This window comes from Ambystoma mexicanum, chromosome 13 (assembly GCF_040938575.1).
Source record: "Ambystoma mexicanum isolate Mex_15411 chromosome 13, UKY_AmexF1_1, whole genome shotgun sequence".
Lineage (NCBI taxonomy): Eukaryota > Metazoa > Chordata > Amphibia > Caudata > Ambystomatidae > Ambystoma > Ambystoma mexicanum.
This window is the reverse complement of record NC_090938.1, coordinates 521,080,180-521,099,004: the sequence shown is the minus strand read 5'-3', so window position 1 is coordinate 521,099,004 and position 18,825 is coordinate 521,080,180. Positions and strand designations below refer to the sequence as shown.

General features: G+C 45.3%; 1 protein-coding gene across 1 annotated transcript in view; it reads right to left on the bottom strand.

The window, feature by feature from the left end:
* TMEM106A (transmembrane protein 106A) overlaps positions 1-18,825 on the bottom strand; it is a 254,513-nt gene that overhangs the window by 119,570 nt on the left and 116,118 nt on the right. Inside the window, exon 4 of the mRNA XM_069634207.1 lies at positions 1,909-2,068. Coding sequence (XP_069490308.1) covers positions 1,909-2,068 — 160 coding nt within the window. The remainder of the gene's footprint in view (positions 1-1,908; positions 2,069-18,825) is intronic.

The window sequence follows — 18,825 nt, the reverse complement described above, 5'->3', positions numbered from 1 at the left end:
CAAGAAGCCTGCAAGAATGCATGCAAATGTATAGGCCTTTCCGACCAGGTTTGCAGGGACAGAGCAACACATGCAGGTCTTAATACACCAGGTTTACACATTCTGGGACAGCACTGTGATAAAATGGATACCTCACAGTAAAAACATAACATATGGGGGCATGCTAGAGGACCCAAAAATGGTTAGAGGTAGCACTGCCCACAGCATAAAGTGTAACAAATACACTAAGTGGAAACAATGTGTCCCTGCAGTACTCTCCATGGAGGCAAGTAGCGCTGCTAATCAATAAGGATTTAAATGGGGACAAAAGACCCCCCTACAATGGTCTCTTAAGGAATGGCCAGTGCCCCCAAAAACAAGTGAGTTGAGCCAGGGACTTAGGCTGAAAAAGACCTTGCACCTAATAATCTGCCCTGGTTCACACAAACCATCCCCAGACATGCTCAGGATCCTACTGAAGTTGATGGGAAAGCTGCAAAAAGAAAGGCTTTGCCAATAGCCCTCCTTCAAATACTCACCTCTTGCCACATACCAAAATGCTTAGTTCTCCAACCTCTGCTGCATTTTCTCGCATTTCTCTCCTGAATTACAAACTCGCTCTGCACTACGTTTGGGAGTTACTACCCACATTCTGCTGTTCCCTTTACAGGTTTATATATCCATCAACTCCCTCCCCAGGGGGTGAGATTTCTTTGAGTGTTTCAACCGGGGTGTTATTATAGATATGCTTAGTGTTTTGGTTCTTGCCTGCTAGCTTTCCAATCTCAGGTGTGTTTGGATTTTCTTGTACCAGCAAGCTGACTATGGCTTTAAAAGCTGCATTTGCCATCTTGGAATGCAAAATTGAGTTATTTTGGAGTCTGCGCCCGAGTGGTCGACTTTGTGAGCAGAGCCACATTTTCTGCTCAGTGAGTGTTTTCAGGGCAATATCTGCTGGAATTATGCTATTGTGAAGCTTGGCTTTCTCTGACCGCAGACGTTGCTTCGCTAGTCCATGGTGAACTGAATTGTGGATTTTCTTCACCCACGGGAGTTGCTTTGTGGTGTGGGGGGTTAGTAGAATGAATTGGGGAACCCCTGAACCCAATGAACAATAGCATTTGGGTTGCAAATGTAGCAGTCGCCTAACCCCTGGTGGGGGATAGTTTAGGGTGACAAGCGGATCCTCCCAGTAGCACCTTTCCCACCCAGTAGCTTGGGGAGCAAACTGGCCTTTTTGGTTACACCATAAGATAGTCACAAAAAAAGGTAGGGAACTTGACACTTCAGACATAAGCAGAGGTAACAACACTGAAAACAAGGATGTTGAGGGGAGAAATAAAAAAATGAAGAAACAAAGGAGGACACAAAGAGCATGAAAACCCCACGTATCACATGTGCCCAGTTCTGATCTCAGGTTGGAGAAGTATGAAGGTTAAAACCAGGGGGCATGGCCTTGGGAGCCAAGCCATGGCTACACATAGAACCATCTTTGCAAAAAATGTAAGGACATTTATTTTGTTCTGGAAAAAAAGGAATTGCACTGGTCCTGTCCCACAACACAGTATATCCCTATAGTTAAGGAGGAAAGGGGAAATGACATAGGAGTTGGAGACATAATAGATGGTCCTACAAAATAAACAATTTCTAAAAAGAGAAAACTGCCAGGAAATGCCCAATGTAGGGTAGATGCCCTAAATACAAGAAACTTCGAGAAATTCCAATTGTAACCCAATGATATCCAATTAGGGATAGTGCATTTTTACTGTTGTATTTACCATTTGAAACCTTATTTTGAACATTTCCTATTATTTCAGAGAAATCTGGTCAGTGTGTACACTCAGTGGAAGAGTGGCTTTGAGCAGCGTGTCCGTTGCTAAAGATTTTCCCTGAAGGGTATTTGTACTGTAAGAAATAAAGTGTGCTTACCGTAGTGTTAAGATTAATTCTGGATGGAGCTGTGCTGTAAGAGACAACTGATGAGTTCAAACCGCCAGACTCCAAGTCAATCGAGCGAGGGAACAAAAAGAAAATCACCAAGGAAAATGCAAAGATGCAAGCCGCCACAGCCACAGAGACATAGAGCTTCCTAGGAAAAATGATTATACATGAGGAGATATTAACACATTTCAGTATCGTTGAACATCACCACACAATTACTGTGCTCACTTTATGAGACCCAGCCCTATTTAGAAGCACATTTATCAGCACATCAAATAGATTTGGAACATTTTTTATTCTAAAGATCACAAGAGTGCTCTATGTGTGCTGCTGACAAAATGTTATGTTAAGTATGCAAATTCTAAACAAGGTGCACATTGTTTATCTGTTCCCCTCAAAGTTTTATTAGAAATTAGAGGTGAAGGATTTCAGCAGAACTGCAGAAATTTGATTTAAGATACTATTACTGGTGTATTATGGGATCATGGTTCTCAGCATGGGTACTGGAGAACAGAGCATGAATATAACTGAATAGACCCAAAGCTTGCGTGATCTGCTTCCAAAACACCTATGCCGAGTCACTGGAACCCATCACATTTTCGTCAGAAATTTAAAATAAAAAAAAGGAGCAAGACCAGTGCAGCATATAATGATAAGAACTTTAAGGATCAATTGCAGAAGGAGTTGAAAAGGATGCATAAAGATGGTGATGTCAAGTTAAAAGTTGCATGGAATGGCTAGCGCCTTCTTCAACAAACAAAAAGAGGAAGGGAGCATTTGCATGTATCTGAACCTGCTAGACCGTAACAAGAATATCTGATAGGTCATGGCCCCTTGCCGTTAAAGCAGAGATTTATTTCAACACAAGGCTGCACAGTTCACCACTTTGATTCTGTGCTCTGCCTACCATACCACTAAATTCATTGACACTACAAGTAAAGGGCCCTAAAGTTTGTTTTATCACAATGCTAGATACGCAAGTATTTAGATGCAGGCTTTTCAGACTACCATCTGTACTTTTCCAAAGTGATGTTCAAAACCTTTTTGGGTGCATTAACAGTGCAATCAATTTTCACTGTGACGGCTTTATGTGCGTTGGGTGGCTGGGATATTGCGAAGACTATATAAACAAAAATGCTATGTGGAAGTACACCACGTGACTAAACTGCTATATATTGTTAGCTGGCAAAGGGTGCAACTGAAGAAAGTTGGTTAAGGCCAACATGAATGCACCACCTCCACAGAACAAGGTTTTTATAGAGGTCATACCTCAGTGGATTGTGTTTTTTTTCAAAAATTGTTTTCTCCAAACAAGACTGAACACATGGTGAAATTGCTGAACAATGCTGTGCCCCTCAGCGCCTAGATGCCTTTTGGCCTCAGAGCGCTTTACAATTCTTCCTGTTCATCTGAGCAGTGTTTGGTATCTTTAATACACTGAAGTAATGTTCCAACCTTTAGAGCTCGGAAACTGGAAGCCTAGGAGGGTTAGGGGGAAGGAGGTTGGAAGAGGGAAGGAGCTAAGCATGCAAGCTGCATGGTCTCTACCTTTAATAAAGACTTACCTTGTTAATAAGGCTGTGGAATGCCTCTTTCTACGTTTTGGCGACAAGTGATAATGAAGGGGACAAGGATCAGCGCGAACAGAGCGTGTCGAGAGAGGAGAACCAATAGAGATCCTGCAGCATCACTTATCCTCGGCCGACTGTAAATTGGCTGAGTTGGGAGACTGTTAGCGCACAGGCACATTGAGAATGAGAGTATGGCGCTGGATGTAGTGCAGACATTTGCAATAAGGAGTGCGAGCCAGGCATTGGAGGACACGTGATGTGCGCGAGCCAGACACTGTTAGAGACACAAGCTCATGCCCGAAGAAGTAGAGGAAATAACCTCTCTACGAGTGGTAAACACAGTGGCCATTTTCTTTGTGTGCACTGCGGGGGTTAGAGGAAAGGTCCTTTCTACATGTGGTCAACGTGACAGCCAGTTTTATTATTTCTTTTTTTTCCACGCAGAAACTGTGAGATTAACAAGGAAAATAGGCAGCCTATTGTAAAGGAAATATGTTTAAAGGGCAGTGAAGTTCAGAGGAAAATAACCTTTTGCAAGAACATTTCTAATGGGAGCAATGAGTACACTTAGCAGTGAAAATGCCACTTACGGTGCATCCATCGGAAGCATTTTTACCAAATCAAGGAGTGCTGGCAATTCCATGAACGATTGGAAACCATATTGATGCAATTACTTAACTGTAGTTGAGCATGAAGGCATTAGTCCAGAGAAGAAGAAATCCTTGCTGTTGCATGCACTGAGCCCCAAGGGACAAAAGCAGTATAGGGAGATTCCTCTGATTGCAGACGACCAAGGTGGAGGGAACATGAATGCATATGAGAAGGCACTTAAACAGTTAGGTAACTATTACATCCCACAAACGAATATAGCAATCAACAGATTTAATTTTTACACTCTGAAACAAGAATTGAATTAAACAGTTGAAGCGTATGCAAGTGCATTAGGGAATCTTGCTGTTTTGTGCGACTTTACAGCTAGGAAGGGGACTGATGAGTTCAGGACCAGATATTCATCCAACACCACGATCACGCAGGAGAGGTTGTGGATGGGTGAGAATCCTACACCGAAAGATGCAATAGCCATTGCAAGGTAAGAGGGACATACCCAGTTAAGGAGGAGAAAAGGGAGGTTGGGGCAGAGGCTTGAAAGTAAATATAGTAGTCAAGAATAATAAGAAGGGGGTCATTGAAAAGACGAACCATAGGGAAAACAAAAGTAAGGGAGAGAAAAGAAGGACAATGACAAAAGCGGAATATGAAAAGAGCAAGTGCTATAGATGTGGGAAGCTGGGACATTTTGCAAATTTGAAACTGTGTCCATCAATAAATCAGAAGTGTTCAAATTGTGGAATGAAGAGTAATTTCGCAGTTACATGTTGGAGGAAAAAGTAAGTATCATGTGTCCAGGAAGAGGAAGAATGTAGCTCTGATGAGGTGGGTTGTCACTGTGATGATGGCCATGAAGGATTCTTCAAAAATGAAATGCCCTAGTTGCCGGATATGTATTGATGGTCTTCCGGTCAAAGTAATAATGTATAGTTGTTCACAGTATTCTTTACTGATGAAGAGTAAATGGAAGGAACTAAAAATGAAGGATTGAAGGAGTCTAGGGAAATCAAATATTAAAGATCCTAGAGGGTTTAAAGGATCAAGGATCAACATGATAGAGTAGACATTTTGGGTTGGCATGAACAGGCTGTCTGGGGAATTCGTCTAGATCCTAGACAAGAAAGACCAATCATGTTTGTAAAGGGAAATCACACAGAAGAGGAACGGTTTTCAGAAGTATTTACAAATAGGATTGAATGTTTGAGGGGTTATAAAATGACCATAAACTAATATTGAAACAGGGAGCAGAGTCTAAAAGTCACAAGCTGCGTCAGATTCCCTTTTCAATCAAAGACGTGGAGAAGGAATTGGGAAGACTAGTGAAGGGAGAAGTGATAGAACGTATCAGCAGAATGGATTAGCCCGATTAGAGTAGCAAGGAAGACGAATGGATAAATTAGGGTGTGTGTGTGTGTGGATCTGAGGGATGTGAGCAAAAACATCATAGAGGACAAATACCTGATGTCCATGATTACGGAAATGTTGAACTGTGCTGGAGATGCAAAGTTATTTATATCAGTAGACCTTTCAGCCGTGTATCACCAGATACCATTCATGGTGGAAAGTCAAGCTCTAACGCCATTTATCACACCTTTTGGACTTTTTCAATACCGCAGGATGCCGTTTGTATTAGCGGCAGTAGTATTTCAGAGGGTTATGAGCCTTACGCTTAAAGGAATTCTGGCACATTAGTATATCAAAATGGCATCTTGGTATATGGGAAGGACATGGTGGAACATGATAAACGGCTGCATGAAGTGTTGAGCATGTTGAGAGATAAAGGTTTGACTATAGAAGCGAGCAAATGCAAGTTTAGGGAGAACGAGGTTGAATGTCTTGGGTATCTGATTAGCAGTGAGGGGTATAGACCCAGAGAAGACAAAATAAAGGCCATTAAGGAAGCACCCATTCCGAATAATAAAAATCAAGTAAGGGCATTCTTAGGGATGGCAGAGTTTTACAATAAGTTCATAAGACATTTCACAGGGATAAGCCAACCAATCAGGAAGTCATTTAAAAAAAGGGAATGGAGTTTGATTGGAATGCAAAGTGCCAGAAGGCAAAATAAGAAATAAAAGAGGGAATTTGAAGGGCAACACATTTAGGAGGATTTGCAATAGACAAAGTGTCAGAGTTTACAGTTGATGCCAGTGTAAAGAGAAGTATTATCTCAAGGTAAAGTAGAAAAGGAAAGAGTCAGATGTCATGCATCTAAAGGGGTGACAGATTGCAAAAGCAGATACTTGGTAATTGAAAGAGAATTGTTGCCATGTGGTTGTGCAGTAGATTTTAGGAAATATGTATGGGGTGACTCTTCATGGTACGTACAGACCATAAACCATTGGTAGAAGTATTCATAGTAAAAGGAATGATGAGAGCAACCCCCAGGATTGTGAGATTCTGCATGCGGGTGCAGGAATATGATTTCACAGTGGAATATGTACCTGGGTTGCAAATAAATAATTCAGACTATTTATCAAGATCACTACTGGAATTAATTAGTAATGAGAAGGATGCAAGGGACGAGAGGAGAAAGAGGTCGAAAAAGTTTCGTGTTTAGATGAGGTTTTTGTTGATCATCATGCTGTTGTAACTAAAAGGAAATGGGAAGAAGATTTGGCTTCAGATAATGTGTTGATGGAGATAATCAAGTAGACACAGGAAGTTGGCCTTCAAAGAAAAACAAAGGAAGAACACAGGGCATTTTAGGAGGTTCCGGAGCAATTGTCTGTGGAAGAAGTATTGCTACTTGGAGGACAAGCATTAGTAACTCCATAGTGTGTTAGGTTGAGGTTGATTGATAGAGCTCATGAGGGTCATCCTGGAATAACTGGTACAAAACGAAAGGTAAGGGAGAATTATTGGTGGCCTGGAATGGACATGATGGTAGAGAGGAACGTGAGGGAATGTTGGCCATGTCAGAACTCTGATTAGAATAGGTTCAGAGATTAAGTTGATGAAGCGGGTGTGGTGAAATTATGAGTTTCATCGTACAGATGTTTGGAAGGGAAGGGAAGGTTACCCAATTAAAATAGGGAGCGACAATGGTCCTTAACTTAGAAGTACTGAGATGGCCAAGTATGCTAAGGATAGGAGGTATGAAGTAGAAATGTAGGTTGTTATATCACCCACAGTCTAATGGGTTGGTGGGACGTTTCAACAGGGTGATTGTTAGTGTTGTGCAGCAAGCAGTTAGGAATGGTATGAATGCGAGAGAAACATTGAGGAAAATGTTGAAGAGTACCACGGTGGCTCCTAATGGCGTTACAGGATTTCACCTTTTCATTTAATCCGAGGGAGAGAAGCAAGGCCCAATCCCTGTTGGGTGAATAAGATGCTTAAAAGAAAAAAGGAATGTGGAGGGTCAAGGGATTGGGAGGTGAAGGAACAAGCCAGAGAGAGATTGTGCCAGGCACAAGAGAAGAACAAAAAGAAGGATTATAGCACCACCATCTCTTGTACCGCCCTTCGCCACCCCCAGCCCTGCCCTTCTTCTCTCTTCTCTCTCCCCGTCACACCCGAGGAGATCACTAGACAAGTCTGGTCTATGAAAGCCTCCTCCAAACAAGTGGACCCCGTCCCGCCAAAACAATCAAGGACAACATTGAACCTGTCGCCCCAGCCTTGTACGACCTCTGCAACCTCTCCTTCATCACTGGAGTTTTTCCCCACTGCTCTTAAGCACTCCCTTGTGCACACTCCTCAAAAAACCTTCTGCTGGCCCTTTAATTGAGGCAAATGATCGCCCGATCTCTATCACCCCTTTCCTGGGCAAACTCCTGGAGAAGTTGGCTATTTCTCAGCTTACACTCACACTGAATCTGTTGGTTGCTTCCATGACCACCAGTCTGGCTTTAGAACATCCATCGGCCCGGAAACTGCTCTCCTGAACCCCTGTGAAGATCTGCTCTCAAATCTTGATTCTAACTCTCTCTCTGTCCTCATTCTACTCGACCTCTCCTCTGCCTTCGATACGGTGTACAACAACACCCTGATTGCACGTCTCTATGGTACCCTGGGCATCACTGATCAGGCCCTGGTGTGGCTAAACTCCTTTCTCTCTGACCGCCCATCCCAGATGGAATTGGGGTTCTTTCACTCCCCCATCACTCTATGTGCAGTGTACCCCAGGCATCGAATCTAACCCTTCAATGGCTACATGGCCCCCCTAGCCCAGATGATAGCTACCTTCACCTCCGACTTTCAGTGTTACGCGGATGACACGCAGCTCTCCTTCAGGCTACCCTCGGCCTCTTCCTCACTCATACCGGACTGTCGGTTTGCAATTCAGTCGTGGTGTGCTGCCAACGACCACTGCCTCAATGCCAGTAAGACAGATTGTCCTCATCGAGACCCCTGCTCCCACCCTCCCGCTTTCTCTCTGGCTGGCCTCCCTTGACCCTGGGCCTCCACCTACCAATGAGGCAAAAAAATCAGGGGGTAATCTTCGACTCCACTCCCCTTCTCGTCTCACATCACAGACATATCTAAAAAGTCCCACTAACAAATGCACCTTCTCAGAGGTATTCTACCTTTTCTCACTTTCCCCAAGAGGCTCACCGTCTCCAGAGCCCTGGTCCTCTCTGAGTTGGACTTCTGCAACAGCCTCTTTCTCAACCTTCCCTCTTCTACCCTCCGTCCTCTTCAACTCATCTAGAACAGAACCGCAAGACTTATCCTTGGCCTCAAGCCCAGGGACCACATCTCTCCGGTGCTGAAATCCCTTCTCTGGCTCGCCCTGGCTGCAAGGATTAAGTTCAAGACGCTTTGGATTGTCCACAAGTCTTTCTGGGGCAAGTGACCACTATCTGCAATGCTCTCTTCCTAAATACTCTCCTTCCCAAGCCCTCCGCTCATCTTCCTCCAACTCACTGTGGGTGAGCCGCTTCTCCAAGCAGAGACTTGGGAGGGGGGGGGATCTTTATCCACTGCAGGTGCCTCCCTCTGGAACAGCCTCCCTGCCTCTCTCCATCTTGAGCCAGTTCTTTTTTTTAATTATATATATATATATTTTTCTCCTCTCTCCTCCTTCTCTCCCTTCATCTCTCTTCCTCCCTTCATATAGATATCTCTCTCTCTCTCTCTCTCTCTCTCTCTCTACCTCTTTCTGCTCTGTCGCTTGTACCTGCATGATCTCAATGTACCATGCCTAGTAAGATCGTTGTCTCGTCTTCCTTATTTCTTCCCCTCCATTGTACGATTGTGCTTCGAACAAAACTTGTGGATAAGCGCATAATAAATAAACAATCAAACAAGAGGTAAGGGAAGGTAAAGTTGGCAAAGTTGTTACCTGGATCATGAGTAATGGCCAAAAGGAGCAGACATGTTATGAAAGGCAAGTAAAAATATTCTGATCCTAAAAGAGTGGTGGAAATTCTATCTAATGCTGTGAGATTAGAAGATGGGTCCATATGCAATATGGACACAATAGTGGTAATGGAAATTCATAAGGAAGGGAGGGGTTTGGGTGAATAGAGGAAAACATTGATTTGTTTGGTGGGTGGGAGGATGTGACCGTGATGAGTAGTATAGAGAGTGATGTGGTTCGCGATGGACAGGAGAATGTGTGAGAAGGAGTTCAAAATGATGAAATGGGTGTGATAAGACCTGGACTGATAAGAAGTATGCCCAGGTTTAAGAACTAAACAACAACATACACGACGGAAAGGAGGAGGTTGTATTGTTCTTACATCTTCAAGCAATTCTGAGTTATGTTGGCTGTGGGTTCTCTGGTAGATACTTTCTGTATAACAAGGGGAGATGTGTGTGGTATGTTGGATGCACTGATGTAAGGTTCCAAGCTCTGGAGTTTGGAACCTGGAAACCTGTTAGGGTTCATGGGAGGACAGTTGGAAGAGGGAAGGAGCTAAGCATGCAGGCTGCGTGGCTGCTACCTTTAATACAGTCTTACCTTTTTACCAAGGCTGTGGCGTCCCTCTTTCTACGCAGCATTTCTCAGACTTGGTCTGGTGCCAACTATCCATAAGTTTGATACAGGATCTAAGAATCATATTTGTGGATGCCAGCGCTTGTGAGAGGGGAGAAATGGGTGTCCACAGTGAAACACAGGATGGTTGTCACGACCCTCGCCCAAAACCCCATCTGGCAAATCCATTGGCCAGGAGGAGACAGGACTCGGGACCCTAGAGATTGGAACCCTCTTCTAAAGCCCTCCTGGGGCCAGTCCTGGTGCCTATGGCGTCAGGCTCATACGCCATGAAAATCAATGTGCTTGGGAACTGCTTTATTGTATGGTCAGCCAACATGGAGGCATCCACATAGCTTGGTTCCTAAGAACCAAGCTATGTGGTCTAGTGTTTTGGGTGTGGTAGCCTAGGGACTACTTTACCTGGACTATTTTGTTGGGGCCATTTAAACCACACCCGAACAAGACAACACGGTTCGCGTTACTTTGCAGCTTGCAACATGACGCTCACCGTGTCCAGCTGTTCCCCCCGAACCTCGGAGAGGCAGAACCTGCAAGGAGACAAAAGGACATCATTAGCAGCAGCATCTTACCTACAGTCTTCATCTTTAACCACTCGCAGCTCCTGAGAACAGCTTCCTCGAATCTGCACACCTCCCGGACAGTACGACCTGAAAGGGGAAGATAGAGGCAACATTAAAGTAAGCAGAACAGACATTTGCAAAGTACGAACTGCTCAAAAGGCTTCTGGCTGGTCGCCTCTCGGCTGGCACCACTCCGGACATTCCACTTGCACTGAAGAACACCGCGACCTACAAGAAAGGAAAACATGAGTTAGCAAAGGCAAGACTTCGCAGCGCTGCGCATAGCGCTTACTTACCGCATCATAGCGCTCTTAATGTGCCATCATTTACCAGCGGGGTTCAACCAAGCCAGTTCGCCGCGCTGAAGCTCCGCATATCTATGGGAGAAAAAGAGACATTTTAAAACAAAGAAAGGCATGCAGGATAGCAACAATACTAAAGAACAGCAATAAGACCTACCTGAACAATATCAAACGGGCCAGGGTCAGTGAAGTAACTGGACCGCACACGCCCAAGAAAGACAATGCGCCCCTGCAAGAAGGCAGGACGGAGAGCACGCCTAACTCTACCACAAGGTGAGGAGAGGGCCCCAGAGGGGCTGAAATCATACGGGGGTTGGAAGGAGGCTACTTACCCCGGTCAGTCCGTCTTGAACACAGTCTTCCTATATTTTCAGGCAGAACCTTCCCCGCAGACTGCATCTGGGCAAAGCTGAGAAGTATACGAGCGAGTAACCCGGCTAGGTGGCGTCCCTGTGGATACCAGGTGAGCCTAACAGAACGCGTATCCTACCATAACAAATCCACCTGGGCGCCATGGAGACATCGGAAATGGACCAATTGGCCCAATTACTAGGAGAGCTTCATGCTGAGGTTCATTCTGCCCGACAAGAGACTAATGCCCTCCGAAGACACCCAATAGTGACCAAAGAACCTACTGAAGAGATTGGCAGGCAATACTTGCAATCACAGGCAGGACAGACGCCTCTACCTGGAAGCAATCCAACGATGCAAAACCCCACCATACCATCCACTACCTCACCTCCGGGACAGATCACATTACCTGGAACAGTTCCCCTGGCACCACCAGAAAGGTTCTTGGGCGACCCGTGGAAGTATGCGGCATTCATCAATCAGTGTCGCCTTCATTTTCTTTGTAGGCCTGGAGCATTTCCAAACGACCAAGCTCGGGTAGCTTTTGTCTCATCATACCTGAGTGGTAGTGCAGCAGATTGGTCGGTGCCATTGGTGACCCATGACGATCCTCTATTACAGGACTTCGGGAGGTTCCAGAGAGAAATGGAAAAACGTTTTGCTCGCCATACCCAGGAACAAGCAGTAGACAATGAACTCTTATCCCTCCGACAGGGGAATCGGGACTTGTTAACGTACATTGCTAACTTCAACAGACTGGTTGCCGAAGCTAGGTGGCCAGAAAACAAAAGAACCACGTTATTCCATCGAGGCTTACGAGGCAAATTAAAGGACGTCTTAGCCCAGGTGGTTGATCTGCCCAGAGACTGTGCCAAATTCATAAATCTGGTCGTGCAGCTAGACCACCGGTTGCAGGACCGAAAAGCAGACAGGTCTAAGACGGACCCTCGAACCATGTATGTTCGACCAAGGGAAAACACATCCCGTGTACCTGAAAATGCTGTAGAACCCATGCAGATTGGAGGTATACGGCCTCCATTAACAAAACAAGAGCGGGACAAAAGAAGACAAAAACTTTGTTTGTATTGTGGGAAACCAGGACATTTCCTGAAAGACTGTCCAGTAAAACCCCCAAGAAGAACAGTCGGGGCCACAGAGAAGGATGAAGCTAAGGAATCGGAAAACTACCAAGCTCGACAAACATAGAGGTCAGCTTGTCGAGTGAGAAGAAAGAGTTGCTGACCTCGCACTTTGCAATACCAGTGATCTTAATCAACCACCAAAGGTCGTAAAGAATGCATGCCGTTGAAGCATACATCGACAGCGGAGCAGTTGAAAATTATATTTATCAAGAACTGGCAGCAGAGACGGGGCTTCCTTTGTGTTCTAAGCCAACCATGGACAAGGTAACCACAGTGGATGGGACAGAAATCGCATCCGGACCAGTAACCCAGTGCACAGCCAGGGTAACCTTGCTGTGCCAGGACAGACATCGGGAGTCTATTTTGTTTGATCTCATCAGGGCACCTCAGTTCAGGCTAATACTAGGGATGCCATGGTTGGTTGCTCACAACCCTTTGATAGACTGGCGGGCACGAAAATTAACCTTCCCCGATGACTGCTTCCCTGCCTGCTATTATAAAGAGGAGAAGCCCGACGTCTGTATCCCCATGACTCCCGGAGGGACAGTATCAACCCTGGGAGTAACTAATACCTTGCCGAGTGAATACCATGATTTCCAGGATGTATTCCGAAAGGACCAAGCCAATACATTGCTGCCGCACAGGCCCTATGATTGTCAGATCAACCTTGTTCCTGGTGCTCAAATCCCTTGTGGCAGGATCTACGCACTCTCAGAACCAGAAAACCTTCATTTGAAATCCTATTTAGACCAGTACCTTGCAAACGGATTTATCCGTCCTTCAAAGTTCCCCGCAGCCAGTCCTTTGTTCTTCGTACCGATAAAAAAAAAGGGGACTTGAGAACCTGTATTGACTACCGCGCATTGAACCAGATTACCGTGAAGAACCGCTACCCCTTGCCACTTATCCCTGAGATGCTAGACCAAGTTAAAGATGCCCAGATTTATACTAAATTGGACATTCGAGGAGCGTACCACCTGGTTCGAGTCAGAAACGGAGATGAATGGAAAACCGGCTTCCGTACTAATGACGGCTTGTTTCGAATATCAAGTCATGCCCTTCGGGTTATGCAAGGCTCCTTCGGCATTCCAATATTTCATGAATGACGTCTTGAGGGAATTAATTGATGTGTGCACCTACATAGACGACATCTTAATATACTCTGCCTCGAAACAAGACCATGTCATGCACGATCGTTCAGTCCTCACCAAGCTCTGTCAACATCGCTTGTTTGAAAAGCTTGAAAAGTGCTTTTTTCACGTTACCGAAGTACAGTTTCTTGGTTTTATCCTTACTCCAGGAGGCATCAGAATGGACGTGCACAAGGTAGATGCCATTCTGAAATGGCCTTCACCGACGTCTCTGAAAGGGGTGCGAAGCACGCTGGGCTTTGCGAACTTCTACCGCCGGTTCATCCCAGATTTCGCTCAGGTTGTGCACCCAATCACAGTACTGTTACGAAAAAACAATAAAAAGGTTTGATTGGACCGAAGAAGCAGAAGAAGCCTTTCAAGAACTTAAACGAAGGTTTATCTCCGCTCCAATCCTGTGGCATCCTCGTCCAGACCTCCCCTAAGTTGTTTAAACTGATGCGTCCAGTCTCGCAATGGGGGCTGTCCTTTCACAGAGAGACCCGGAAACCGGCCAACTACATCCTGTGGCCTTCTGGTCAATAAAGTTCTCACCTCCAGAGATTAATTATGCCATCACGGAAAAGGAACTCCTGGCTATCAAATCCGCCATTAAAGCCTGGAGACTCTACCTTCTGGGGGCCAGACACACCATTACAGTCATCACAGACCACCGAAACCTGCAATATCTCAAAACAGCCAAAGCCCAGTTCTCGGGTCAATTACGGTGGGCCCTTTTCTTCGCTGAATATGATTATGTAATCACCTTTCGACCAGGGGTCAGAAACGGAAAGGCGGATGCCTTATCTCGCATGCGCATAGATGAAATGGTATATACAACTCCAGACCGAGTAACTATTATACCTGAAGACAAACTCTTGGCTATCACGACAGCCTTAACACAAGCAGAACTACGAGAAGAAATTCAAAGGACAATGAACCCTGATGTTTTCCTCGCACGGCAAACTCAAGGTGAACAATATACCATCAAGGACCATCTTCCCTTTTTTAGGGATCGCCTATATGTATCCAAGAAGGAATTACAACAGCAGATTATTTCAAATTATCACGATTCACTGATCGAAGGGCATCCTGGGATCGCCAAAACCCTAGCTAAGGTAAAAGAGAACTTTTGGTGGCCTACCTGGCGTAAAGACATCATTCAGGATATTCAGTCCTGCGGTGTCTGCGTGCAAAATAAATCACAGAAACAAAAACCATTGGGTCTCCTACAACCATTGGACATTCCTCCAGTTCCATGACACACCCTTTCCCTTGACTTCATCACTGATCTACCTCCCAGCCAAAGGTTCAACACCATCCTTGAAGTTGTGGACTTATTCTCGAAGATGGCACATTTTATTCCACTCCAAGGCCTCCCAGACGCAGCCACTTTAGCAAAAGTATTCCTGGAGGGCGTTGTTAAGCTACATGGCTTCCCTTCGGTTCTGGTCTCTGATCGAGGCAGCACGTTTTTTATAACTTCTGGAAGAAATGTTGTGCTATGGCGCAGATCGACGTTCGGCTATCTACCAGTCACCATCCCCAAAGAGACGGCCAAACTGAGAGAACCAATCAGACGCTCGAGCAATATTTACGGTGCATGCTGCACCACGAATAAAGGAATTGGAAATACTTACTATGGATAGCCGAATATGCATATAACAATTCCTTGCATTCAAGCACAGGACAAACGCCCTTCTATACCCTTTATGGCAGACATCCACATACCTCTGAATCAGACACTTGTGCATGAGCACGATAGAAATAAAATATCAATATCAATAGCCAGCTTGGAAATGCCAGCAGTAAAGACTTTACACACAACCATTACTCAGGCTTTCAAGAAGGCGGAGGAACATCTTATTCATGCCAAAGAAAAACAAAAGTTATTCACCGACCAACACCGGAAAAAGGTCCCCGATTATCAAGTACAAGACAAAGTTTGGTTAGCCTCTAAATTCGTACCCATCAAGGGACCCGGACCTTTCATGCCAGATACCTAGGACCCTATACCATTAAGGCAATTATCAACCCAGTAGCCGTGAAACTGGAGTTACCACCTAATCTACAAATCCACCTGGTATTTCATGTGTCCCTCTTGAAACCAATGTAACCTGGCACACGGATTGGGACACCACCTAAGCCAATACTTGTTGACAGAGAACCAGAATTTGAGGTCAAAGATATCTTGGACTCTAAATACTCTAGGTCCAAACTATATTATCTCGTCGATGGCGCCAGGCTCATACACCATGGAAAACAATGTGCTTGGGAACTGCTTAATTGTATTGTCAGCCAACATGGAGGCATCCACATAGCTTGGTTCTTAAGAACCAAGCTATGCGGTCTAGTGTTTTGGGTGTGGTAGCCTAGGGACTACTTTACCTGGACTATTTTGTTGGGTCTATTTAAACCACACCCGAGCAAGACAACACGCTTTGCGTTACTTTGCAGCTTGCAACGTGACCCTCACTGTGTCCAACTGTTCCCCCCCAAACCTCGGAGAAGCAGAACATTATTAGTAGCAGCATTTTACCTGCAGTCTTCATCTTTAACCACTCGCAGCTCCTGAGAACAGCTTCCTCGAATCTGCACACCTCCCGGACAGAACGACCTGAAAGGGGAAGATAGAGGCAACATTAAATTAAGCAGTACAGACATTTGCAAAGTACGAACTGCTCAAAAGGCTTACCTGGATGGTCGCCTCTTGGCTGGCACCACTCCGGACATTCCACTCGTGCTGAAGAACACCGCGACCTACAAGGAAGGAAAACACAGGTTAGCAAAGGCAAGACTTCGCAGCGCTGCGCATTGCGCTTACTTACCGCATCATAGCGTTCTTAATGCGCCATCATTTACCAGCGGGGTTCAACCAAGCCAGTTCGCCACGCTGAAGCTCTGCATATCTATGGGAGAAAAAGAGACATTTTAAAACAAAGAAAGGCATGCAGGAGGCAACAATACTAAAGAACAGCAATAAGACCTACCTGAACAATATCAAACGGGCCAGCGTCAGTGAAGTAACTGGACCGCACACGCCCACAAAAGACAATGCGCCCCTGCAAGAAGGCAGGACGGAGAGCACGCCTAACTCTACCACAAGGTGAGGAGAGAGCCCCAGAGGGGCTGAAATCATACAGTGGTTGGAGGGAGGCTACTTACCCCGGTCGGTCAGTCTTGAACACAGTCCTCCTGTATTCTCAGGCAGAACCTTCCCCGCAGACTGCATCTGGGCAAAGCTGACAAGTATACCAGCGAGTAACCCGGCTGGGTGGCGTCCCTGTGGATACCAGGTGAGCGTAACAATGGTGCAGAAATCGGGGTGCAGGGTACGGAAGAAGGTAGAAAAGACATTTCCTGTTTCCGGGCAGGAAGCAAATATTTTAAAGCTATTTTTGGATGATTCCACAAAGAAACACAATGTATTATGTGACAAAGTCAATGTGGCATCGGCATCAAAGTGAGACTGAGGAGCTCTGGCAGGACAGGAAGCCACCTACTCAGTGATGTGACCTTCGGAGGCAGCATACAGTGATCCCCCAGAACTTTGAGCCAAGTGACTCTTACAGATATCAGGGAGAGACTTGGTAGCTAGAGCATAGCTCTCCGACACAGACACGGACAGGCAGTTCAGAAAAGGGAAACCACAACAGTTATTAACAATTTCTATTATTATTTTTTCATAATAAACACAACATCACTGCACACCCGGCAGCAAAAATATAGCATATTCAAACATTATACACTTTAGCTTATGTTTATCACTGTCACCCCTTTCCCTCCCCCCTCTAACTCAAGCTTACTTTATTGCACTTTTAACCTTATTTTTCCTGAGGCATCGCTTCGTCAGTGCTCCTAGAAGTATCATGTTCGCTTAAGCTAACGCGCATAGGCACAGTTAGTGTAGCTATTAGCTGTCTCCAGGCCATCAGCGCTCCCACTTCTTCGTCTTCCCCCTTGTAGGCTGCTTCATGCCATGCTACCGTTTCCGCTTCTGCCCATTTTAGTAGGTCGTGCCACCACACCTCTAGCAGATGTCTCTGGCTTGCTTTCCATCCCATAGCTATTCTGCGTTTGGCTAAGACGTAAGCCAAGTCCTTCAGTTTGCATATATGCTTCATATTACGTGGTCTAGTAAATCCTCCCACCATGCATGCCCACGCCGATTCTACGTCTAGTTTAATACCTTTCTCAGTGAGTCGATGGGTAACCTCTTCCCAGGATTTCCAAATCTCTGGGCATGCCCAAAACATATGCGTCATCCCCGCATTCGGGGCACATTTGTGTAGCTGTGTTTTGAAATTGTGCTACCTTTTGAGGGGTCAAATATGCTCTATGGGTTACGTATAGTTGGATCTGTTGTAGTCTGGCATTTCTGGACACTTTCTTATGGTATCCCTGTGCTCTTTCCCATTGCCTGTCTAGCATGGGTTGTCCTGCATCCTCCTCCCACACTCCTCTCAGCTAGGTCACCTCTTTCCCCACCCTGGACATTAATAGTTCATATATCTGTGATACCTCATGCCCTCCCTCCGAGATGTCATACATTATCTCTATGACCGAGTCTGGTTGGTCTTCTAATTCTATTTCTGACCATAAGGCTTTTATTTGCCTTACCAATCTAGTATGGGCAATATATTGCCCTGGGTGCACTCCCGTTGCCTCCATTCATTTTGTGAATTCCAGTGCCCTCCCTTCCCGCCATACATCCCCCAATGTTGCTATGCCCACCGGTTCCCAATGCCTACGTATCGTTTTTCTTAGTTGTTCGTCTACTCCTCTTAGTGCTACCAGCAGCTCTTGGGGGGGGAACATGGTGTCAGGTTTTCCATGGACTCTGCTGTTGTCTCTTCAGTTAGCCACTTAGCCACATACTGTAGCTGCCCCGCTAAATGGTATATCTCAAAGTTGGGCAGTTTTATTCCCCCTCTCTCGTACGTGTTTTGTAGTTTCCATAAAGCAACTCTGTTCCTGGTGTTATGCCAGATAAAACCTCTACATATGCTGTGCAGTTTACCAAAAAAGCGTTTGAGTGGCAAATATGGGATATTCACAAAAAAGTGCAATAGTCTGGGCAAGACAACCATTTTCAACAATGCCACCCTTCCCATCATAGCTAAGGGGAGTTTAGCCCAGCATTACATGCTGTTTTCAATATTAGCTCCTGCTGTCTGTGTTATATTTATGTTCTTTTTCCACCTCATGATAAATATCTATCCCCAGGTATCGGAATGTGCTAATCTCCCAAGGTATTTGTAATACCAGCAGTTTGTCTCGCGCAATACCC